The 23,438-nt window shown below is 38.8% G+C and overlaps 1 protein-coding gene and 1 pseudogene across 1 annotated transcript; both read right to left on the bottom strand.

Moving 5' to 3' along the window:
- Positions 1-11,056: 11,056 nt before the first annotated feature.
- Positions 11,057-11,950, bottom strand: monDomV1R1254 (vomeronasal 1 receptor monDomV1R1254). Its single transcript, NM_001166784.1, is given in 1 exon segment — positions 11,057-11,950. A coding segment is annotated over 1 exon segment (894 nt).
- monDomV1R-ps1219 (vomeronasal 1 receptor monDomV1R-ps1219 pseudogene) lies at positions 21,772-22,703 on the bottom strand (annotated as a pseudogene).

The raw sequence follows: 23,438 nt of genomic DNA, 5'->3' as shown, positions 1-23,438 counted from the left end.
TTAGAACTCAAGTTCTGGGGGGCAGCTGGGTAGCTCAGTGGATTAAGAGTCAGCCCTAGAGACGGGAGGTCCTAGGTTCAAATCTGGCCTCAGCCACTTCCCAGCTGTGTGACCCTGGGCAAGTCACTTGACCCCCATTGCCTAGCCCTTACCACTCTTCTGCCTTGGAGCCAATACACAGTATTGACTCCAAGACGGAAGGTAAGGGTTTAAAAAAAAAAAAGAACTCAAGTTCTGTCTATATCAGTATGGTAAGAAGAAAACTTCAGATGCTCTCCTGGTTCTCTTCCTTCATGTCTCATGTTACAGGTAAAGTTAAGTGTGTGCAGAGAGCAGAAGCAGATGGACATCAGAGTGCAGAGTTCTAGAATACTGGGGTAGAGCAGCTGTTGTTGGAGACAGACAGTTAACCCTAGGGGCTGTGGCTTTTCTTTCTGGGTGGACCTGAGGAGATTAGCTTTTTCCCTGTGGCATTTGACTGTTTGTTCTTCACATCCTACCTGCTGTTTTGATCATCCCGTACCCTGTTGGCTATTTGACATCTGCTGAGTTTCTGTACTGCCCTTGTGAAAACTAACAGCTTATCGTGAGACCATCATTGGACCCTGTCAGACTTGCACACAGACCCTTTTCCTTAGATTATCAAAGGAGGGTTTAGTGTTAGCTTAGTTGAGTATAGTAATTTTGGGGTTATATAGAGAGTATAGGAATAGAGTGGGGAAACCACTCAGAAGAAATCTCTGTGAAGAGATTTGTAGATCCTGAGAGGTATAGGTAGTTATTATTAGAGTAAGGCATATCCAAATCCCTTGTTACCTGTCCCTATTTTATTAAACAACTGTTATTTATAACATAGGGTTCTGTGTGTCTTTCATCTTAGGGTCTGGCTCTGCCTGCACTGGGCTTGGGTAGACTTCCAAATAATATCCTATCCCATCCCCAAACCCCTACCATTTATTTCACTGACCATGGCATCTAAGTCTCCTTTGCTGACTTCCTTTATATCATGCCCTAACTATACTCTGAGGCTTACTCTTTGGCTCTCTTGCCTCTATTCTCTCATTTTGCAAGATAATAGCTGCTATGGGTCATATGTATGTGTATACTATACACAGATGATTCCTATCTGTATATATCCTGTTCAGCCTTAATGTCTCTCATGTATGACCAATATGATTTTAGACATTTCAGAATGCATGCCTTAGAGACCTTTGAAATTCTACATGACCAGAACCCATCTCTTCTTCCTCACTTTCCTATTAATGCCAAGGATACCATCATCCTTAAAATCACCAAGGCCAGAAACTTTAGCAAAATCTTTGACTTCATTCTCTTGACTCCCCTCCTCATATCCAATCAGTTCCCAAATGTTGGCATTTGAGTTCCACAACATATAAAATAGACTCTCCCCTTCTCTCCATTCATATGACCCCATATATCTGTGTGCCTCTGCACTGGTTGGTCCCCATGCCTGGTGTACATTTCCTCCTTTCTTCTACCTCTTGGAATCATTGGTTTCCTTCAAGAGCCATTTTCTACATAAAACTTTTCTTCTAGAAGTTACTAGCACATTCCCTCTCCAACTACCATGTTTTAATTTTGTATGTATTCTGTATGTACTTATTGGCATACATGTTGTCTCTCCCATTAGAATGTAAGCTTCCTAAAGGCAGGGGCTATTTAATTTCTGTCTTTGTATCCATTGAGCCCAGTACAGGGCTTAATTCATTGACTGACTTATTTATTGACTCCAAGTGAGGAGGAGGCAGATTTGTAACTAGGAATTAGTATCTTGACCAGGTCTAGCCACACGTAGTAGTTCTTTGATATTGGACCAATCACACTTGTCTTTCTTACCTATGGTTTCCTCATCTGTTGTTGTTTCCTTATGGACATAATAATAAGGCTTATTCTCTACGGTTGTTATGAGGATCAGATGACATGACATGCATACAGTATTTCCAAACCTTAAAGGACTCTATTATTATTATTAATCTGTGAGGTCTCCTGGTCTTTGGGCCTAGTCATTCTTGTAGCAGGACAACTCTGCTCTCAACATTCCTATCTCCTATTCTGGACATCTTTCTAGAATTTTTAATCTTGAAAAACGACATGCTGGAAACTTCCATTTCTTCTGCCTGTACAAATGGAGAGTTAACAGACCACTTCCTGATGTCACTCTTCCTTTTGCATCTGAAACACAAACATCAATCAGATGTTCCTGAGAGACAACCTCCCCTTTTCTTATATAGCTCATTGTCCCTGATTATGGAACTGAGCTGACCTGAAGTCAAGGTTACAAAAGTGCCCTGGCATTCCTTATATTAACTATGAGAAGTGATAAGGGCTCTTTGGAACTGAGGTGGCTCCAGATTGAAAGACTGCCTCTCATGAGATCATTATGAGCTCCATTTATCTTTCTGATATGGCCTGAAGATAACCATAGCCTGGTGATATTGCCCCTTTTGGAAGAGAGATCAACTGAGATCTGAGATTCCTTGTCCGTTAGCAGAATCTTTGTCTTGTTCTCCAAAGTCCCTTTTGTTGTCCAGTTGTTTTTCAGTCATGCCCAACTCTTCTTGACTTCATCTAGGGTTTTCTTAGCAGACTTACTGGAGTGGTTTGCAATTTCTTTCTCTAGCTCATTGTATAGATAATGCAATTGAGGCAAACAGGGTATGAAGACACAAGTGAATCTGAGATGAGTCTTCTTGTTCTTAGACCTGATACTGTCTATGGCACCACCTAGCTGCCCCAGATAGCCCTGGTTGTCTCCATAATATCATAGCTGATAGATTCAGAGCTGGAAAGTATCTCAGAGGTAATTTAGGCAATTGCCCTATTTTTACTATGTGATTGATTTCTGATTCTCTTCCTTTTCTTTCTATTTTGAAACTTATTTATTTTAAAAGTGAGATAATTGTTGATTTCTCACTCTTTTTTGGATCAGGTTAGATGACAATTTATTCATTTTTATTAGTCTAGAATCAAGAATCTATGTCTGCCTTTGTTCTTCTAAAGAGTTTTACATTACTGCAAAGGCCTATAGATATATTAGGTATTACCAATCTGAAGAACAAATGGGAAAATTTGCTCTTGTGGAAAAGTATGCTGATTTTATCTAAGCAGAATAATGGAAAGCAACTACTCATCTTTTCACTCATTTGGTAATAGTATTTCAGGCACTGTGCTCCATCAATTGTGCCTTCATCAGTTTCCTAACTTATTTAGTTAACTTTAACTCTTTAATTTTCCTAGCATTTACTTCCCTCATTGTTTTTCAACTTTTTATACTAGCCTTTATATTAGAAAGTGTGATGAAAATTTATCACACCAGTATAAAACTTCAAGCCAAATTATAGGTTTATTGAGAGGAGGTCCATCTCACAATAAAGCTGGACTCTGGTCAAGATCAGGACCAGAGACCCTGAGCCTTAGGTGATAACCTTCTTTATAGAGAGAAATCTTATAACATAGTGACAAAATGATACAGTCAAAAATTAAAATAGAATAGATGTGCATGTTTTTTTTTTTTTCACTTAGGCAGGTCTTAACAAATGACACAAGTGCTGAATAAGCTGGAAAGTACAAAAATAACCATTAAATCACTATGGATGTGGTAGATTAAAGTTCATGGTTGACTATTTCAAAGCCAAAGAGTTTGGGGCTAATTGGTTTTCTGTTGACAATCATGAAATATTGATTTTTTTACACCCAAGAGAAGGCCTCCAACCTCTTCCTAACTCTCCTGATCTTGCACCGAAGGCAGGCCTCCTCTTCCTCTCTGGCTGTGTAGATAAGGGAATGGCCAAGAGCAATAGAAACCTGAAGTTTGAAGTCTGATGCCTCAGAAGAGGGGCAAATGGAACCTTCACAGGACCTGCAGGGGATGGGAGAGTTCCATGAAGATTTAAAAGCAGCTGGAGCTGGGAAAAAGCTCTCTTTTTCTGATCTGGGACTCTGTGGGGAGCTGGGTAGAAGAAGTGATCATCTCCAAAGCCTTTTGCTTGAACTGAATGAAAATCTCAATGCCCAACTGGAGCCAACCTTTGGAATAGAGACTCTATTTTTCCCTTAGGGTATCCCAGAGCATATTCCTTGAAGAGATTCTCTTTGGTCAAGCCCTCAAGAGTGGTATTAGGAAAGAAATATCAGGGACTCCCTTCTTTCCCTCTGCCCTTTCCTTCCTTTCTTTCATTTCCTCATTCCTTCAACAACCCTATACCAAAATAAATTAGATACTTTAAGTTATAACAGAACTTGATTCAGAGTCTACGTAGTAGGAGGGGAATTTCAGCCCATCAATTTAGAAGGAAGCTGTGGGGAGTAGACTTACCTTCTAGTCTGACTGAATGACTGACTCCATTAGTAGCTGCTTAACTCAGTGGAAGAAAAGAGGAAGTGCCACCTAGAAATTCAGTTCCCAAACAGCTGCTCAATGGTTCCTTCATTTTTCTAAGTCCCTCTCACTATTACAGCTGCCCTGACTTTGCACTCAAGGAAGAGTATGGTGGACTTGATAGAAGCTTTTGGGTTATAGGCTTAAGGTTAAGATGCCTGTAAACAAAATTTGATACACCCTAAACTGTATTTTTCCTTTGCTAAATTTTATAAAACAAACTACTTCATTTGACTCAAAGCTAATGATTGTGATAGGAAAATAATCATAAAAGCTAACACTATTATAATCATAAAAGGGGGTAAGGGGCTTTGCACTCACAGGTCCACCTATATCACCAAATCAGTCAGTGCTCTCCCTTTGTGAATCGTATTGCCAGAATTGGTTTATGCCTCATATGTATTTCTGGGGTGTACACGGTGTTCAAGGAAGACTGGTACTTGGTGTGAGGGCTTGCTGAGCCTTTTAAGGGGTGATTTCCTACTTTGGTGTTTACTTTTCACTTAGTTCTTATCTGTGGCTATTAGAAGCTGTACCATGCTCTATAGCCACACCCTGATAAGCTATTTGGCAGGTTGGCTGAACCAGGTTGAGGATAACAGAAAGGCCTCAAATCCATTGGTAAGTCAGGGGGATGCCTATTCCTGGCATGAGAAGATTTCCTTTAGTAAAAGGGATGAACGAGAACAATTCATTGCAAAGGCCACACAGGTGGCAGAAATAGGTGGTGGGTAATGCTTAGAGCTTGGTCAGACATCAAAGATGTCAATATCATCCATTGCATCCAGAGTCATCACTGGCTTTTGTCTCGCCACTGGATGTCAATGACTTTGGAAGAGAGAGTGAGGTTGATGACTTTGTGCGAGTCTGCCTCACTTAAATCCAATTCATGCATGAACCAAGACGGTCCTCTTTGAGTATGAAGGACAACAACTAATCGACCATTCTTGCAACCCCCCAAAATGCCACTCTAATTTTTGTAAGCATTTTTGCCATGTCATTTGGGGTTTTCCTGTCTCTAGGTTCCCCAGAAAGGTGAGAGTTGGTCCCTTTTCTGTCTCAGAAATAGTATCTATTTAAAATTTGATTGAATATCAACCAGTTCCTTGACTGGCAAATCTCTGCCTTTTATCAGTTCATGTTGTCTAAACAAATCCTCCTTTGCAGTGAATCTTAACAATCCATTTCCAAAAAAGACTATCACCACATCAGAACTTGTGAATGGTCAACTATTTCTGGCAATTAGAAAGAAATTGTATTCAGTAAGTAACTATTGCAGGAGGTTAAAATGCACCCAGGAGCAGCAGAATATAAAAAGCAACAAATTCAGAATTTTGGAAATATAACAAGTACTAAATGGCACACAGCAAGATTAGTTTGTAACAGAAATAAAGGAAGTGAATTTAGTGCTACATGCAATTATTTTAACAGCAACTGTAGTACATTATTATTGTAGGAAACAGGGATAATGCATGAATAATTCCAGTTACAAACATCATGTATTTGGAATCACATAAAACTTAATGGGCCAATTATGGGAGGAGGAATTCCACAGGAGAAAAAAAAATAAGATTGGAACAAAACAATTCCAATGGAGGAATGTTTGAAAATTAGAATAGAAAAAAGAAAAAAGATATTTTAAAAAATTAATCTGGAAAGAAAATATTGTATAGTTCAAAAAACATCTTAAACATTCCCTATGATGAAATGGTTACATTTCGTATGACCAAGCTGACACATTTCTTGGCCTGTGCTTCCTTCCCTAAACAGAGGAACACATCTTGCTAAGGCATTATTAAAAGATTTTATTTAGCTGAATGGAATTTCTGAGATTAGCCGCTAGGTGGTGCTTTATTTGAGACAGAGCCCTTTCTCTGTCTCTTCAGAACATACCTATTTTAGGGACTTTCTAATATCCTGCAGTATACATAATGACCACTAGATGTCCCTCAAGACTGCAACCTCTTAGGTAGTTCGGTATTTTTTATTTGTTTTGTTTTTTTTCCTCCTCTCTAAAATCGAAGTCCGGCTGGCAATCACTCTTGGGCAAAGTCTGCTGTTACTGATAAATCCTCGGTGGCCCAAGATGATTTAGCACGAGATGAAATGGAATATTGCTCTAAATATTAAGAAAGGAAATCTGCTATTTATAGCTGACCTCGAGTCTATCGCTGGAGGTGTCTTCCACTCTCTTAGGACACTTTCCCTTCTCTTGTTAGAATAAATCCTTAACTTTGTTGTCACCAAATAGTTGCTTAAACATGGAATAAAATGCAAAGCAATATAGAATCTGCTTATTTTGACTGTTTCCTCCAGGATCTTCTATGGGGATGGGGAACTTGCCAGGCTAGGTAAACCCGAGACTCAAAAAGGGATGTGAAGGGAAGTAAGCATTTATTGGGCTTTTATTATGTGCTAAGCACTTTACAAACGCTGACATTTGATATTCACAACAACCCTGAGAGGGAGCCGCTATTATTATTCTCATTTACAGTTGAGGAAAATGGGGCAGACAGGCTAAATGACTTGTCCAGTGTCACAAGCTAGTAGTGTCTGAAGCTCGAAGTGAATTTAGCTCTTCCTGACTATTCAGTGTGCCACCTTGTGGTGACTGACACTCAGATGCTTTGCATACATGGGTTTCTGCTTCCTCAGTCACCTAGCTTAGCAGGGAGCATTGGGTGTATGGAATCAATTCCTCTGTATCGCTGTGCTGGGGACAAAAGTCCAAAGTCCAATCTCTCAGGGGTGATCTGAGCATGGCTTTAGATGTGGGAGTGACCTTAGAAATTACATGACCAAGTACTATAGTTTTTCAAATTGGGAATTTGGGACACAGAGATTTGGAGTAGGTTGCTTAAAGTCAAAGTGACAGGAAGTAACTTTTGTAGCACAGGTAGGAGGGGACACAGTATTGTGGATAGATGACTCAGGAAGACCCCAGTTTCAGCCCTATATCTGACACTTCTTGGCTATGTGTCCCTAACCTCAGTGCAGTGCATGGTCCTACATTAATCCTGGGGCTGCTATTAGGGCAGAATCCTTTGACATCTGGATCTTCTCTTCAACCCCTACCACGCATGGTTTTGGCTCTTTTCACTTGACCCCGTGACTCATTGTGGATGAACTCACAGCAAGGAGGTTTTAGCAGTAGACGTCTAATCAGGATTCCAGCCTAAACTTCATCATCCTTATTTAGGCACCATTCCTAAGGTTCCTGCCTCACTGCCAGAAATAAGAAACCAAAGAAAGAGCTAAACTCCTTCTGGAAGAGGCATTATCCTCAATTTTAATCTTACAAACTAAGATATGTATTTGCCAGTCTGGTCTGTCCCCCAGCGCTGAGGGTTGAGCTGTGATTGCGTGTGTGTGTGTGTGTGTGTGTGTGTGTGTGTGTGTGTGTGTGTGTATTATGATGAGGGCTGTAGTAATTGGGGCAGGTGAGTCTGAGATCATCACCCCCTCCAGAGCTATTATTATCATGTCACCTACTTGAAAAATAGCCTGTGTACAAAGAGAATTTGTGTATGTGCCTTTATATGTACTAATTATTCTCAGTACACACCAACATGTATGTAGTATTGAATAATGATTAGGGAATTCCTTTCTAGTTAATTTCCATCAATGTATAATAGTGATGAATAAAATTTACAGATAATCTAGTGCCCCTCCCCCTTACCTACTGTCTTAGTACCCATTTTAAGAGAGAAGAGCAGCAAGGGTTAGGTGACTGGGGTTAAGTGAATTTGCCCAGAGTAGTGTGGGGCTCTCTCTCCCACTCCCCCTTCTCCTCCTTCTTTCTCTCTGTCTCTGTCTGTCTGTCTGTCTCTGTCTCTGTCTCTGTCTGTCTCTGTCTCTCTTTCTCTCTCTGTATCTGTCTCTTGGTCTTTCTGTCTGTCTCTCTCTTTCCCTTTCTCTCTCTCTCTCTCTCTCTCTCTCTCTCTCTCTCTCTCTCTCTCTTTCTCTCTGTCTCTCTCTGTCTCCCTGTCTCTCTCTCTCTCTCTCTCTCTCTCTCTCTCTCTCTCTCTCTCTCTCTCTCTCTCTCTCTCTCTCTCTCTCTCTCTCTCTCTCTTTCTCTCTGTCTCTCTCTGTCTCCCTGTCTCTCTCTCTCTCTCTCTCTCTCTCTCTCTCTCTCTCTCTCTCTCTCTCTCTCTCTCTCTCTCTCTCTCTCTCGTGTGATGAAGGTCTAGTAATAGGGGCTGGTGAATCTGAGCTCATCTCCCCCTCTTGAGCTATGATTATCATGTTACCTCCTTGAAAAATACCCCAAGTATACAGACAATCTGAAATTGTCTGAAGAAGAAACAAATTTTTGCTGAGGTGCAAATTCCCAGCAACAATGTTGATTGATTAGAATTTCCTTAGGTGCCTCCATGAGTGACTTCAGGAGTTCAATATGACACAAAGGGAGGCAAAGGTCAGTTACTAAGAGAGGAGGGGGTGACAGGAATTCCTGGGAGTTAGTGAGTAAGGGCCCCTATCCATTTATTCTGGAATTCTGGCTGAGCTGCTCAACCCTAGGTATCCCCAAATTTTCCTCTCTGTAAAGTCCAGGTGTGTCCCTTTATTACCCTTTTCCCTGTTAGAAGCCTAGCTGTGCTCCCACAGGTCACTAATTCCATAGTATAGATGGATGATCTACATTCCTCAAGGTGGCCTCAATACTTATCTCCCTAGCCAAGCAGGGGTGGTGATCATAGGCAGAGGTTCCAAAACCTGTCTTGCATTTTAAACTATATTGTCAGTGATTAGAACATTTTGTTGTTTCTCAGTTATTTTTTACTTGTACCTAATGATTTATGAACCCATTGCGTGTTTTCTTGATAAAGGTATTGGATTGGTTTGTCATTTCCTTCTCTAGCTCATTTTACAGATGAGGAACTGAGGCTAACTGGGTTAAGTGACTTGCCCAAGGTCACATAGCTAATAAATGTCTGAGGCCAGATTTGAGCTCAGGGAGATGAGTCTTCCTGATTCCAGGCCTGACCCTCTATCCAGTGTGCCATCTATCTTCCCCACTCTTCCACCTAGCTGTCCCAATTAGAAATAGCAAGTGCTTAATTAATGTTTTTGTTCAATCATCAGCTCATCAATTCATCCATCTACTTTTATATCTTGGAAGTAAGGATGCTAATGTGTCTTCCCTCTCTTCCATACAATTCAGTGTATTAATCAGCCAATCCTGCTGTGTCAGAGGAGAGCATTAGTTGTGGCATTGCTTAGTCTGGATCTCTTAAATTGTCAGCATCTGCTGGGTTTTACTTGAGGTCAGGTGAAGTACTCAGTTCTGCAGCCTCAGAAATCAAGTCAAGACATCCAACAGAGATTAGTCAATTACACTGTGGCAGGTACTGTGTTAGTCTTTTAAAGTGTGCAAACTTCCTTTAATGTCTCATTTATTTCTTTCATCAACCCTAGGTAATAATTATTGTAGGTAGCTCAGTACTGAAGACCACGATGAAGATTTCCTATCTATGGTGACTTTCTCTTTGGTTCTCTGGTAAGTGATGCTGAGGGGAGGGTATGAGGTGACATCTCCAAAGACTGAGGGAATATTGTTGTTCACAACTGAACAAAATCCTGAGTCTATAGGTGACTGTAATGATTAGGGAAGGCATAATATATTAACCTTCCTCCTGGTTTTAGTTAGAACACCAATCTCAAGGAATGAGTAGTCCCCCAAAAGTCATGCTGATAGAACTAAGATGGTAGCCACTCAGCAAGATCCCACTGTCTAACAGTGGACCACTGATGGTCTCATAGGGTTGAGCTACTGTACCCACTCCTCTCTAAGAGACCCATCTTCTCTGTATCTATATGTGCAAACTAGCCATCTTCAGTCATGGGGCAGTCTGTCTGATATAAGGAAAGTGAGGCTATCTTTTCACACTTTCCTACTTGTTAATGACACCTCCTTGGGAAAATTTGCATATAGTTTAGGATTAGGATGACTTCTAGGGTTTTTCCAAAAAGGAAGAGTAGAAAGGTGCTGAATAAAGAATACGAATCAGATATGGTATAGACATTTATTTCCCTTCCAGAAAAGAAATGCTAAAATATGAAAGATGCTCACAAGGCCATATTGACAATAAGACATTAAATAAATTAACAGTGGTCTAGGAAAATGATACTTAAAGCCATGTACACAAAAAGCAATGTTTGAGATTGCAGTTTAGGCATTTTACATTTCCCTTTAGCTTAGCATTATCTGAACAACACATGGTACATGTCGGTTGGTAATTTGTATGATTTTGGAACAATCCTCTTGTAGGTCGCCATGTTACCTAAGAGCAGTAGCATTGTTGTTCAGGGATTCCCACTTACTGTCATTCAGTTCTGACCAAAGAGACCCAGGATAGCTAGCCCTCTAAAGAAAGCAAAGTCACCTTTAAGCCTGAATCTATCCATCACGGGTTAGATGGCTGTTCACTTAAGAGCAGGAAAGAACAACTAGAGGAAGAGAAGAGGTAGTTTGGTGGCCCAGGTGAAGTTCACCTGGATGAGTTTCTCTGTACTAGTTGACATGTGAGCAGAGTTGCCATGATGCAGAGATGGAAAAGGGTCAGCTCTTTCCCACCCCTTATGGAAAGTCTCAAAGGAACTTGATGTCATCTGTAGGGTCAGAGGAAGTTAAGGAGAGTGGGAGCTTTGCTTCCCTCAGAAGGCATGGCAGGCCCAGGTAATCTGAGTGTCACTACTGATCAGTATAAAGGGGCTTACTGCAGGATAACACAGGGACAGAATGATGATGCCATGTATCAGCCAGTGTTTAGTTTCTTCAGAATATACCATATAAACACTAAAAGGGGAACTGATTGTTGTGAAGCAGACAAATGAGATCATCAGTATCAGAATGGCTTTGGTGGCTCTGACCTCTGGGGAGGCCCTGAGGGACATGTTTGTTCGGTGAAGGTACTGGACCTTTTGGTGGTGTCTATATAAGATGAGCATCATGTAGCTGCTGGTAATGGTCATGAGACCCACAAATACACCATCATAAACAGACTTCCAGATTGCAATTCTTATAGTATTTATAGCATTTAAGTCCAAAGAGCTATACCAAATATTCCTCCTCTCTTTGGTGCTATTTTTTGGGCAGGTCACATACATAGGAATGAAGACTGCTATCAGTAGATTGAGAGCCCAGCAGAGGAAACAGCAGGGAAGAGTGCATTTTGGGGCTCTGACTTTGAGCCCTGCCCACATGGGACTATAGGGACTGATGGTAATGGCCTGGGAGACACTGAGGAGGCATGTGCTACAGAGGGAAAGGCCCCGGGCCATTCTTATGAGGTAAGTTATGATTTTAATCTCAGAACAACCTAGGAAAGATTTAAATACCCAGATCTGCATTATCTTGGGAACTCCTCCAAAAAGAATCAACATGGAATTGGAAAAGGCGATGTGGATGACAATCATGTTCATAGGTTTTATTCTGTGACCAGTGATAGATTCATGGCCATATAGGTAAAGAAGGAAAGAGTTCCCCAGGATTCCAAGAGCAATAAGATTCAGGCAGATAATTCCCAAGACTTCATTGTGAGAAATCATTCCTCAGATATTTTAGGCAGCTTTGGTGTTTGATCCAAAATGACCTGTTGAGAAGCACAATAGATTTTGAGTATTCCATACCCAGAATTTTCAAATAGGATCTCATCTCTCCTTACCTGTTAGTTGAGGATCAGTAAACCATCTCAGACAAAATGTCAGATTCCAGTGTCCATGAGACTGCCATCCATCCATCCCATCAACAAACAAACATATGCTGAGTATACTTTTGTAAAAATAATATGTAAATGAATTGCTTATTTATATAAACTGATTAGATACTCTGATTCCTGTGGTTACAAAGTATCTTCAATTTATATAAGTGAAGTGAAGCTCATAAGTGAACTTCTCTTTAGGGCCAAGTGCAAGGATGAGAAGGAGACTGTTGTTATACAAAAATAAACTATTTATTGAAAATATAAGGATATAAAATTATTTCTAACTCTAAAGGATTTTAACTCCACCCAAAATAAAACTCCCTGGTTCTTCAAGGAACCACTTTTTCTGTTTCCACAGGCTACACTGATCCTTAGTGATCTAACCCAACATTTCCATATTCTACAATAAACTAACACTATTATCCTTATAAGAAGTATATAATAATCAACTTTGTCTCCAAGTTATAAAAATAACAAAGGCCAGCTGGCTGAGCCTCATGAAGAACAAAGTTAGGACTCTGAGCCTTAGCAGACTCAGAGTCCAAACCAAAGACCAGGTTTTTCTTTGGTCTTCACAAAGAAAATAATTTATGAAACAGCAATAGACAGTCACTAGTGTTTCCCAAGTTGGAAAAGGAAATCACTCATCTGCTTCAGGCTTTTTCTCTTATTTCCTTCTACCTTCAGACAATGAAGAGAGAAAAGAAGATTCTCTTCCCAGGATTCCCTCTTCCCAGGATTCAGAGAGAGAGAGAGCAACTCCCAACTCCCAGAGAGCAACTGCCACAGAGAAACTGTTATGCTACCCCAAAAGCTGTCAACATTTGAAACTGACACTCTGTCTCAGATCTGTTTCAAACTCCAATTCTTTCTTAAGCCAGCTTCTCCAGTTCTTACCTCTAAACTAATGTAACAAGACTTAATTTCTAATATCTTCCTTATACTTTCCACATAAGAGTAGTAACAGCTTAGACTTACAACATACAGCTTTGTGATGGATCATTCAGGTTAGTGCCACAAACATTATGTACTTGGGAAGTGATAAATAATTCATAAAGGCTATTATGTTATCCTTGTGTAGAGTTTCAAGTTAGACTAAAATATGGTCAAATGGCTTTGGAATTTATTGTATAATGCAACATAATGCATAGCAATTAATGAATTGATCTCAGCATGAAGGAAACGCTTCAGTGTACTCCTCTAGTGATATCCCCTTAGATGACTGCTATTTAACAGTTACTTTATATCATTTTCATGGATAAAGGCATGCATGACATGCTAAGCATACAAATAAAACAAGAACAATATCCTAATAAGGATATTTACTATGTTGAAGAGATTTTATAGTAAATGGCTAGAATTTTAGCCCAAATCTCCCAAGATTAAATTGAATGAAGAATAAGCATGCATTCTCATACTTGGCTTAAAAATAAGCTTCACAAGAAAGTCATTTAAAGATATTTGAGGATTATTAGATTGAAAAAAAAGGTGAATATGAGATGACAGTATTTTGTAAATGTCAAGAAAGTTAATATGATCTTGGACTCTGCTAGAGAAGAAATAGTGACCATAATGAGAGAGGCAATGGTCCCTCAGTACTCTGCCTTGGAGAATTCAGTTCAGATATAGATACTCCATTATAAGAAGGATACTTCAGTGCTTTCTCCCAATATATTGTTGTGTACCTGGTAAGTTTCTCCTAATGAATATCTTTTCAAAATCAGTTCATCTTTCTCATAACCTCATAAGAATTAGGGTTAGACTTCCTACAGGTATTTACATGCTGCTCACTGATATTTGATATTACAGACCCTAAGGGAAACACTATCCCATACTTGATACTATTGTAATCTATTGTGCTTGTATAGGATCTGGGGAATTCATTTATTCACAATGTAATGAGCTCACCACCAACTACATCAAGTGATTTCTCCAGAATAAAATCAATTTGGGGTCAAAGGTGGGCCAAAGTGTTGGTGATATTTTTTGTTCAAGCTCCAGGAAGGAGACAATCCTTGTGATCCCAGAGAAAGAATCTATGGGCTATATATATCTTGTTATCTTTTCTCTTTTCACAAAAGAAGTTTATATACCAGCTGCTGACATTTGATGGTAAAGGTGCCACATAAGCGTTCTTCTACTATAGAGATTTTGATCCTTTCCTGCTTTCTGCTTATGCTGAGTGGGTACATGACTTTCTCAAACAAACTCCTTAGCTCTTAAAGCAAGCAGATTCCCTACATAGTTTTCCTTATTTAGTAGTTAGTAAATAGAAAGAAAACTTTTAATGCCAAGTCTGACAAGTTGATTGTCAGCCAAGTGCTTTGGAAACCTAATTATTCAAGAACTCAGTGATGTTTCCTTCTTTGAACCATGTGGAAGTTGCATTGGTGCCTCTCTCTCTCTCTCTCTCTCTCTCTCTCTCTCTCTCTCTCTCTCTCTCTCTCTCTGTCTGTCTGTCTCTGTCTCTGTCTCTGTCTCTGTCTCTGCCTCTGTCTCTGTCTGTCTGTCTCTCTGTCTGTCTCTCTCTCTCTTTTAGCTTTTTGCCTTTTCCATCTACCATTAGAGTTAAAAATCACATTGAATTCTCTTGTGCCCTTAAAATGAAGGGAATCAATCTGATTTCAATTCCCTAATTTCACTAACACTCCCTCCCCCCAATCTTTTCTCTACTGAGAAGAATAAGTACTATTAACATCTCTAATTTGAGAATTTTAGGGTAAAATTTGACCCACTCTGTCCTTGTACGATATTCATTGATTTTGAGGAATTATGCCCTCCTTCTATTTGTTGAGTGAGTTTCCCAGGACTGTTATTGCTTTTAGGTCCATTTGACTACACTATTCTTTCTTGGCTCTAGCTCTTTAAAAATTAAGGTTTTGGGAGATTGCAATTACACAATGTTTTAAGCAGCACCATTAGGACAAGATTACCACCATTGCCATTGGTGTTTGTATCATTATGTTCCATTCAAGAGAATCAGAGTTGGAAAAATCCATGATCATACCACTTAACTTTAAAATACTTTGAAAAAGAACAGAATGACATTTTAAAACTGAGATAGGGTGACTTATTTATTCATTTCTTTGTTGCTTCCTATTTTACCCAAATGGATATCCCTTTGGGCATGTTCCCATGCTGTCCGACTGGCGCACTGAATACACCCTGAGAAGACCCTCAGATATTTTGCAGACAGGGGTCCATCACTATCCAGTCAGGAAGAACTGAATGGTGAGGGGTGAATTGGTGACAGATAATCTCTGTATCAAAGACAAAACTTGTGTCCTTTCCCTTAATCTTGGCAATTATTCAGTCTAATTGCCTACAAAGGAGAAACTGAAGTTCAGAGTGGGAAAGAACTTTCCCTTTGTCCCCAGGGTCACACAGGCAAGAAGTAGTAAAGCTCGAGTTTGGAACCTGGTCCTCTGACTCCAAATCGAGAGTCCTTTCTATGACATCACTCTGAATGCTTAGCCATACTGTCACAGGTACATAGCTGTAGTCTGCTTTACCTTTACATAAGAAATGATTGATAAAAATAGAGGAAGATGCTTAATCTTATTGGGTGACAGGAGCATGCAACTAAGAGCAAGGATGGCAGGGATGGGCAGGGATGGAGACAGAGGTGTCTGGAATGAAGGACCTAGAGACACTGCAATTGGAACAAATTGGTAGCTTGTATATTGATGCCCAATTGACATTTGGCAGGTTGCAGATTCTGGGACAGAAAAAGAATTGTGCCTGTTCTGTCTGGAGCATTTTCTCCGATTTGATTTGCTTGTCTCCTTAGGGATTCTCAGCCTGATGTCCTCATGCCACGAAAACATCAAAAGATCTAGGAGGGAGGATAGGGAAGGAAGGAAAAAAAGGGAATTGAAATTAGAAAAGAAATGTTGACTACCACATTTACCTCCAAACTATAGAAAATTATGGCTGTGGGGGGTGACTCTATGGGTCAAAGAGCCATAGGACATCTCTCCCAATTGACAGAGGCTGAATTAGAGCACAGAAAGTTTTGATCTTTGACTGCATTCAGGTTGAGTGATTTTGGCTCCTCCTACTCATCATGATGGAATATTATTGACTAGGCTCCATCATGCTCCTGGGGTGGTCACTATAATCCCTCAGAATTTGGTGGAACACTTTGGAGGTCCAACCCTACATAATTTGATCCAACCTAGATGGGCCCTGAGCAAAAACCCTACTGAGGCAGAGCTCTAGCCAAGCCTCAGCTTAGGTCCAATGGTCCTCCTAGGTCCTAGAAGCCTAATCATTCCTATTTAGGCACTTTTCCAAACCTCAGTGCTTAAGAGACCTGGAATCCTGATTTATTTCTCCCTGAAAAGACTCTATAAATCTCTGTTTCTGAGGCTAAGATCTAGAATTACTCACCTGGCTGATTTCTGCTTCCTGGGAAGGGAATAGAGCCGTGGCAATCAGGGTATGAGTATATGTAAGTGGAAGATGACTGAGGCTAGAGTTATAAGTTTAACCATGTTTGAGCTCATCTCCCCCTGAGCTTTGATTATCATGTCACTTTCAGGAAGGGTGACACTGTCTGCAGAGGGAACCTGGGATGTGTCAGAAGAAGCAGCAAACTTTTGTCCCAGGTGCAAATTTTCATGCATAATGACTACTGATTAATTATAGTCTCCAAATAAGTACTTATGAGCAGCTGAGAAAGAAACTTTCCTTTGCTTATTTAGAAGGAAGGGGGATAATGTGGGATCACTGAGATCACAGAGGAGTGGGTTCAGGGCTCCTGAGAGCTGATGAGTGAGGCCCCCATGTCTATATTCCAGGTCAGAATCACCTTCACTATGAAACTCTCCTTTGGTTACCTTTATGAACTTTTCACTGTAGTCTCCCATAGAGTGCCTTCCCTTCCATTGTGATACAAAGAGAGCTATTCCTGATCTTCTCTGCTTGGGTCCCTTCCCATAGAGACAAGTGGGTGCCCTGGCTCTTTCTGGTGGTCTCTTCATTAGGTTGTTTCCTCTCTAAGACACATATGCTGAAGGGTATGTTTGAACAGGGTCCTTTGATACTGTGATCTGTGGACCACATAAAAGAGGATTAGCCTTTGAGTAGGAAATGATTAGTGGACTTTAGAAGGATAGATAATTTCTGTCTCCTTTTTGAAGGACATAATTAATGATCACGATTTCCCCATTCAGCTCCCTTCTGAAAATAATGAATGAAAACAGTGTAAAGGAAGGAGAGCTAACTATCACATTTTAAACTATTTTATAAAGCAGTAATTATCAAAACTATCTGGCACTGGCTAAGAAAGAAAATAATAGAACAGTGAAACAGAACAGATGTATAACAAATACTTGTAAAAGATTATAGTAACTTTGTACTTGACAAAAGTAAATATCCAAGATTTGGGGGATAAAAAGTCAGTATTTGATAATAATTGTTGGGAAAACTGGAAAGCAATCTGGCAGAAATTAGATCTAGATCAATATCTTATACCATTTACCAAGATAAGTTCAAATGGACACAGGACTTCAGCCACTTCCCAGCTGTGTGACCCTGGGCAAGTCACTTGACCCCCATTGCCTAGCCCTTACCACTCTTCTGCCTTGGAGCCAATACACAGTATTGACTCCAAGACGGAAGGTAAGGGTTTAAAAAAAAACAAATGGACACAGGACCTTGGTATAAAGGAAGATATCATAAGTTAATTAGAAGAATGGGGAACATATTATCTTTTGGATTTATGAATAGGAGAGCAATTTATGAAAAGACAAGAGACAGAAAGCATTGCAAAGTGTTAAATGAATAATTCTGAACACATTAAAGTTTAAAAAAAATAAAGCAAATGTAGCCAAGATTAGAAGGAAAGCAGTAAGTTGGGAAGAACATTTTCTAGATATTTTCTCAGACAGAAGTCTCATATTTCAAATATATGAAGAACTTTTTCAGATTTACAAGAATATGATCTCCTCCCCAATTGATGAATGGTCAAAAGATATGAACAGACAGTTTTTGGATAAAGGATTCAAAGGTATACACACACATAAAACCATATAAGAATCTCTAAATCATTGATTAAGGAAATGCAAATCAAAACAACTCAGATAATCTCATACTCATCAAAATGCTTAAAATGATAAGAAATCAAAATGACAAATATTGTAGGTGATATGGATAGACAGGGACACAAATACTCTTTTGGTGGAACTGTGAACAGAAATCATTTTGGAGAACAATCTCCAAATGGGATTTATGTCCAAAGAGTTAAAAAACTGTGTATACATGTTGAACCAATAGTACCATTATTAAGACTCTTTCCCAAGGTGATCAGAGAAAAGGAAAAATAATATATGTTGTGAAATATTTATAGCAGCTCCCTTTGTGGTGGCAAAGAACTGGACATTGATGGTCTGTCCATCAACTGGGGCACGACTAAACAAATTGTGGCATATGATTGTGAGGGAATAACATGGCTCTGGAAAAATGATAAACAGGTTAATTAAAAAATATGGGAAGACCTACAAAGACCTTTATGAAGTTATTAAAAGTGAAATGAACAGAATCAAGAGAACATTATATAGAGCAAAAGAAAAATTGTTTGAAAAATAACTTGTGTCCACCTTCAAAGAAAGAACTGACAATTATAAATAAGCAAGACATTGTTCTATATATACACATATCTTTTTGTCAAATGATGCCTTCTCTAATGGAGAGACAGAACGAGGAAAGGACCTACTTTTGTATTTTAATGTAACAATTTTAAATTAAAAAAATTGTGGTTTGTGGGTGGAAGATTCTATTAACGTAGCATTCATCCTACTATATTTCTTTTCTGGTCTACTCCAAACTTCTTTGGTGTCAGAGATGAATGCTTGTTATATAAGCAGAAATACATCAGCATTGTATTCCCATAGGATTGTTGAGGTGGAATCTATGGTTAAAAAGGATATAAAGAAACTGGGTAGGACAAGAAAAAAATATCAATCAAGAGAAAGAGATGGGAACCTTGAGGGTCTTTGTGAACAGGCCTGTACTTGAAGGTACTCTAGAAGTTACTCTAGAAAAAGAGTCTGAAACAATTAACATGGAATGAAGATAGAAGTATTTATTATACTCTCAGTAAATGGAAAATCTGTGTTAAATTCTAAAGACAATAGAAAATCGAGATGGTCGCTGTTCTCAAGGAGTTTATATTCAGAAGGAGACAACACATGTAGGAAGGTTCATAGTCATGTTTAATTCTAGGCAGATGGAAATGCAAGGAAATACTTTAGGAGTAGTAGCAGAGTAGATGGCAAGGCTTCAAGACCCAGGATCCTTTTTTCCCCCTATTTCTTTTTAAAAAGTAATTAATTTATTTAAAAAATTTTTCCATGGTTACATGATTCATGTTTTTGCCCTCCTCTTATCCCCCTCCCCTTCTTGGAGTTGACAAGCAATTCCATTGTGTTATGCATATATACATTATCTCTCAAACCTATTTCCATATTATTCATTTTTGTACAATTCTTTAAAACCAAAACCCCAAATCACATACCCATGTAAACAAGCGATAAATCACATCTATTTTCTGTATTTCTACTCCCACAGTTCTTTCTCTAGATGTGCATTCTTTCTCTTAAGTCCCATAGAATTGTCCTGGATCATTGCATTGCTTGCTATTAGTAGCAAAATCAATTACATTTGATTGTCCCACAATGTCAGAGTGTCTGTGTATAATGTTCTCCTGGTTCAGCTTATTTCACCACATATCAGTTCATGTAAGCCTTCCCTGTTCTTATAGAAGTCCATCATTTCATCATTTCTCAATGCACAATAGCACTCCATCACCATCATATACCATAATTTGTTCAGTTATTCCCTAATTGAGGGACATTCCCTCATTTTCCAATTTTTTGCTACCACAAAGAGTACAGCTATAATATTTTTGTACAAACATGTCCTTGCCCATTTAAAAAAATCTCTTTGGAATATAAACCCAGTAATAGTATTGCTAGATCAAAGGACATACATTCCAAATTGCCCCCAGAATGGTCAGATCAATTCACAATACCACCAGCAATGCATTAGTGTCCCAACTTTGCACATCACCTCCAACATTTATTATTTCCATTTCCTGTCATATTGACCACTCTGCTAGGTGTAAGGTGGTACCTCAGAGTTATTTTGATCTATATTTCTCTAATTAGGAGGGATTTAGACCAGTTTTTCATGATTATTGATAGTTTTGATTTCGTCATCTGAAAACTGCCTATTCATATCTCTTCACCATTTGTCAATTGAGGAATGATTTGATTTCATATAAATTTGACTTAGTTCTTTGTATATTTGAGAAGTTAGACCTTTGTCAGAGAATTTTGTTATAAAAAATTTCCCAGTCTGTTGCTTACTTTCTAATTTTGGTTGCATTGGTTTTATTTTTACAAACCCTTTTTAAATTTAATATAATCACAATTGTTAGTTTTGTTAGTGTTCTTCAACTCATTATATTTATTTCACTTTGAATCAATGTATACAGATCTTCACCTATATCTCTGAATTCCTCATATTTATTGTCTTAATACACAATAATATTGTATATTAATATAATTATAGTTTCTCCAGCCATTCCTCATCTGATCAGTACCCATGTGTAGCCTGTTCTTTGGTAAAAGAGAACCACTAGAAATATTTTGGCACATTTTGGTCCTTGGTCTCAGACTTTGACCTCTCTGTGGGATCTATGGTCAGTCATGGGAATTCTGAATCGAAGAGGGGAATAGCTGAGTCTTTCATAATTACAAATTGATGTCCAAAGTGGATGGAAATAATTTACAACTCTACCAAGTTAATCCATATGCCCTTCTGTCCATAATTTTTGCAGAATGACTGACATGGTTTGGAAAAAAAAATTACCATTGCCAATTCGTAGAGTGTGAAGTTTGAAACCTTAGAATTGTTTATCTTTGAATTTCTCTCACTGGTTTTGGAGTAAGCATTTTGATAGATTTTTTTGTGGTCTGCAAACTTATTTTGGGGACATTCATATCTACCAATCACTTTGTCCATTAAGGAATGGCCATATAATAGTATAGATTTCCTGTGTATCTTGCACTTTTCCCCATTCCTGGAATCTTAAGACCTCAGAATCATAATTTTAGAATTGGAAGAGATCTTAAAGGCTTTTGAGGTTAATCCATTCTTTTTTAAATATGAGTAAATAGGCATAGAAAGACAAAATAATTTCCCCAGAGTCATATAACTAATGTTTGAAGCAAGATTTGAACCCAGATCCTCATGACTCCAAGCCTGACATTCTACTCACTATACCGTGTTGCTTCTTTTATGTCTTCCAAGATTATATTCATGGAAATTTTTATATAAATGAAAAAGGATATAAATTAATCAATATATCTCTTTTATATGGTTGCAAATTCTCCCCTATATATAGTTATAAAAGTTACCACCTCCCTTATTTCTATGGTGATTAAAAAAACATATGCATCATATTAGAGAGAATTATGGAAAGAAAGGTAATGGACTAATTTAAAAGAGTTTAATCCTCCAAATTTTGGATGATGAGGACCTTTTAAAAAAATAATACTTAAATATTTAAATAATAAGGTCAGTTGTCCAGTTAGAGTTTATTGTGGTTGATGCTATACAATATGAATTTGATTTCTGCAAAAGTGATTGGTGGTTTTCCTAGCAGTTCTTTTTCTTCAAATAGGAGTTTTTTCTTGATGGAGGTTTTTCATCTTTCAGAGCATAGAAGGATCCAGGAATTTGGATGTCAATGTTAGTTAGCATAAAGGGACTGACCACTGGTAACACAAAGAGAGATAGTGACATTTTTTTTTACCCAGGACCTAGATATGATGTGAGAAGCTATATAGTTAAAGGGGAACTGACTGCATTCAGGATGTCAAAAGTGATCACAAGCATCAAGATGGCTTTGATGGCTCTGGTCTCAGAGGGATCTCTGGGAGAAAGGCTGGTGGTATCAATATACTATATTTTTCAGTGGTGCTTGCAGAAAACAAGCACCATGTAGCCACTTGAACAGGTCATAATACCTATGAACATGGAATCACAAACAGACTTCCAGGTAACAATTTTTATTGTATTTATGGTATGCAAATCACAAGAGCTATACCCAAAGTTCCATATTATTTGACTCCTATTCTTTAGGCCAGTTATATATATGCAAAGTGTATGCAAAGTGACAGCTACCAGAAGAGCAAGAGACCCAAGAAGGAATGATTTAGGATTTTAGAATTGAGCTCTTCCCACATGGAATTATGGGGAAGATAGAGTTATGGCTTAGAAGCACTCCTGAGGCAGGTGCTGCAAAGGGAGAAGCCTCAAGGTCACTCCTATCAGGTAAGTTATGATCTTACCTCAAGTGAAATCCAGGGAGAATTTCAAGATTCTAACCTCTAATATTCTTGGGATTCCCCTGAAAAGGATCATTATGATATTGACAGAGGTCAAGTGGATAATTATCAGACATCAATTTTGTCCTGTGACTAGTGAAGAATTTAAAACTATGGAAGTAAAGGATAGTAATGTATTAGAATTCCAAATAAAGTCTGACTCAGGCACACAATTCCTAGGACTTTATTCTGAGAAATAATTGAGCTCACAAATCACTATATCACAAATCAAAAGACCAAAACCACTTCCCCTTCTTGGGCAGAGGTAGGAAAATTGAGAGGCTGTGATTGGTTCCTGTGATGTGGGAGAGAGATAGGAAGTAACATGAAAAAAGGCCTATAAAAAGCAAGACAAGAGGATAAGATTCACTCTTGGCTTCCTTGGTTTTTTGGCAAGGAGACCTTCTCTTGGTTGGTGCTTCAGTAGCATACCGTCTTCAGTGTGAGCTCTGATAAGACTCATAGAAGCAGTCACATTGTCCTAGACTTGTCCTTGAATGGGGCTTTCTACACTGGAGAGGCTTGCTGGTTGAGTGAGTTGGGTTAAAGGAAGAAGTTTGCATTGGTGGATTTCTGGCTGAAGATGCCACTGGGACTTCCACTTGGAGATCAGGACTTGAGAGAGCCCCTGCCAATAGCTGAGCCAGAGCTCACAAGATCAGCACTTAGGACAGTAGGCTAAATAAGGCTCTATCTCCTTCCTACATTTTCCACTTTCAATATCTCCAACTTAAAAAAAAAAAGCTGTTAACAGTCATTTCTGACTTAAGGGGTAATATTTTACAAATGGCAACCACAATCTCACATTTGTAATTCTCATATTGAGTCAAACCCAATTTTAATTCTTACAATTGGAAGCGTGACCATGTCCTTTACTTTCCTGAAGCCATAAGTTATAGTGTCCCTCTCCATCTTAGAATACAGACCAGGGCCTCT

Source organism: Monodelphis domestica, chromosome 6 (genome assembly GCF_027887165.1).
Source record: "Monodelphis domestica isolate mMonDom1 chromosome 6, mMonDom1.pri, whole genome shotgun sequence".
Classification (NCBI taxonomy): domain Eukaryota; kingdom Metazoa; phylum Chordata; class Mammalia; order Didelphimorphia; family Didelphidae; genus Monodelphis; species Monodelphis domestica.
This window is presented reverse-complemented; position numbering and strand designations above follow the sequence as displayed.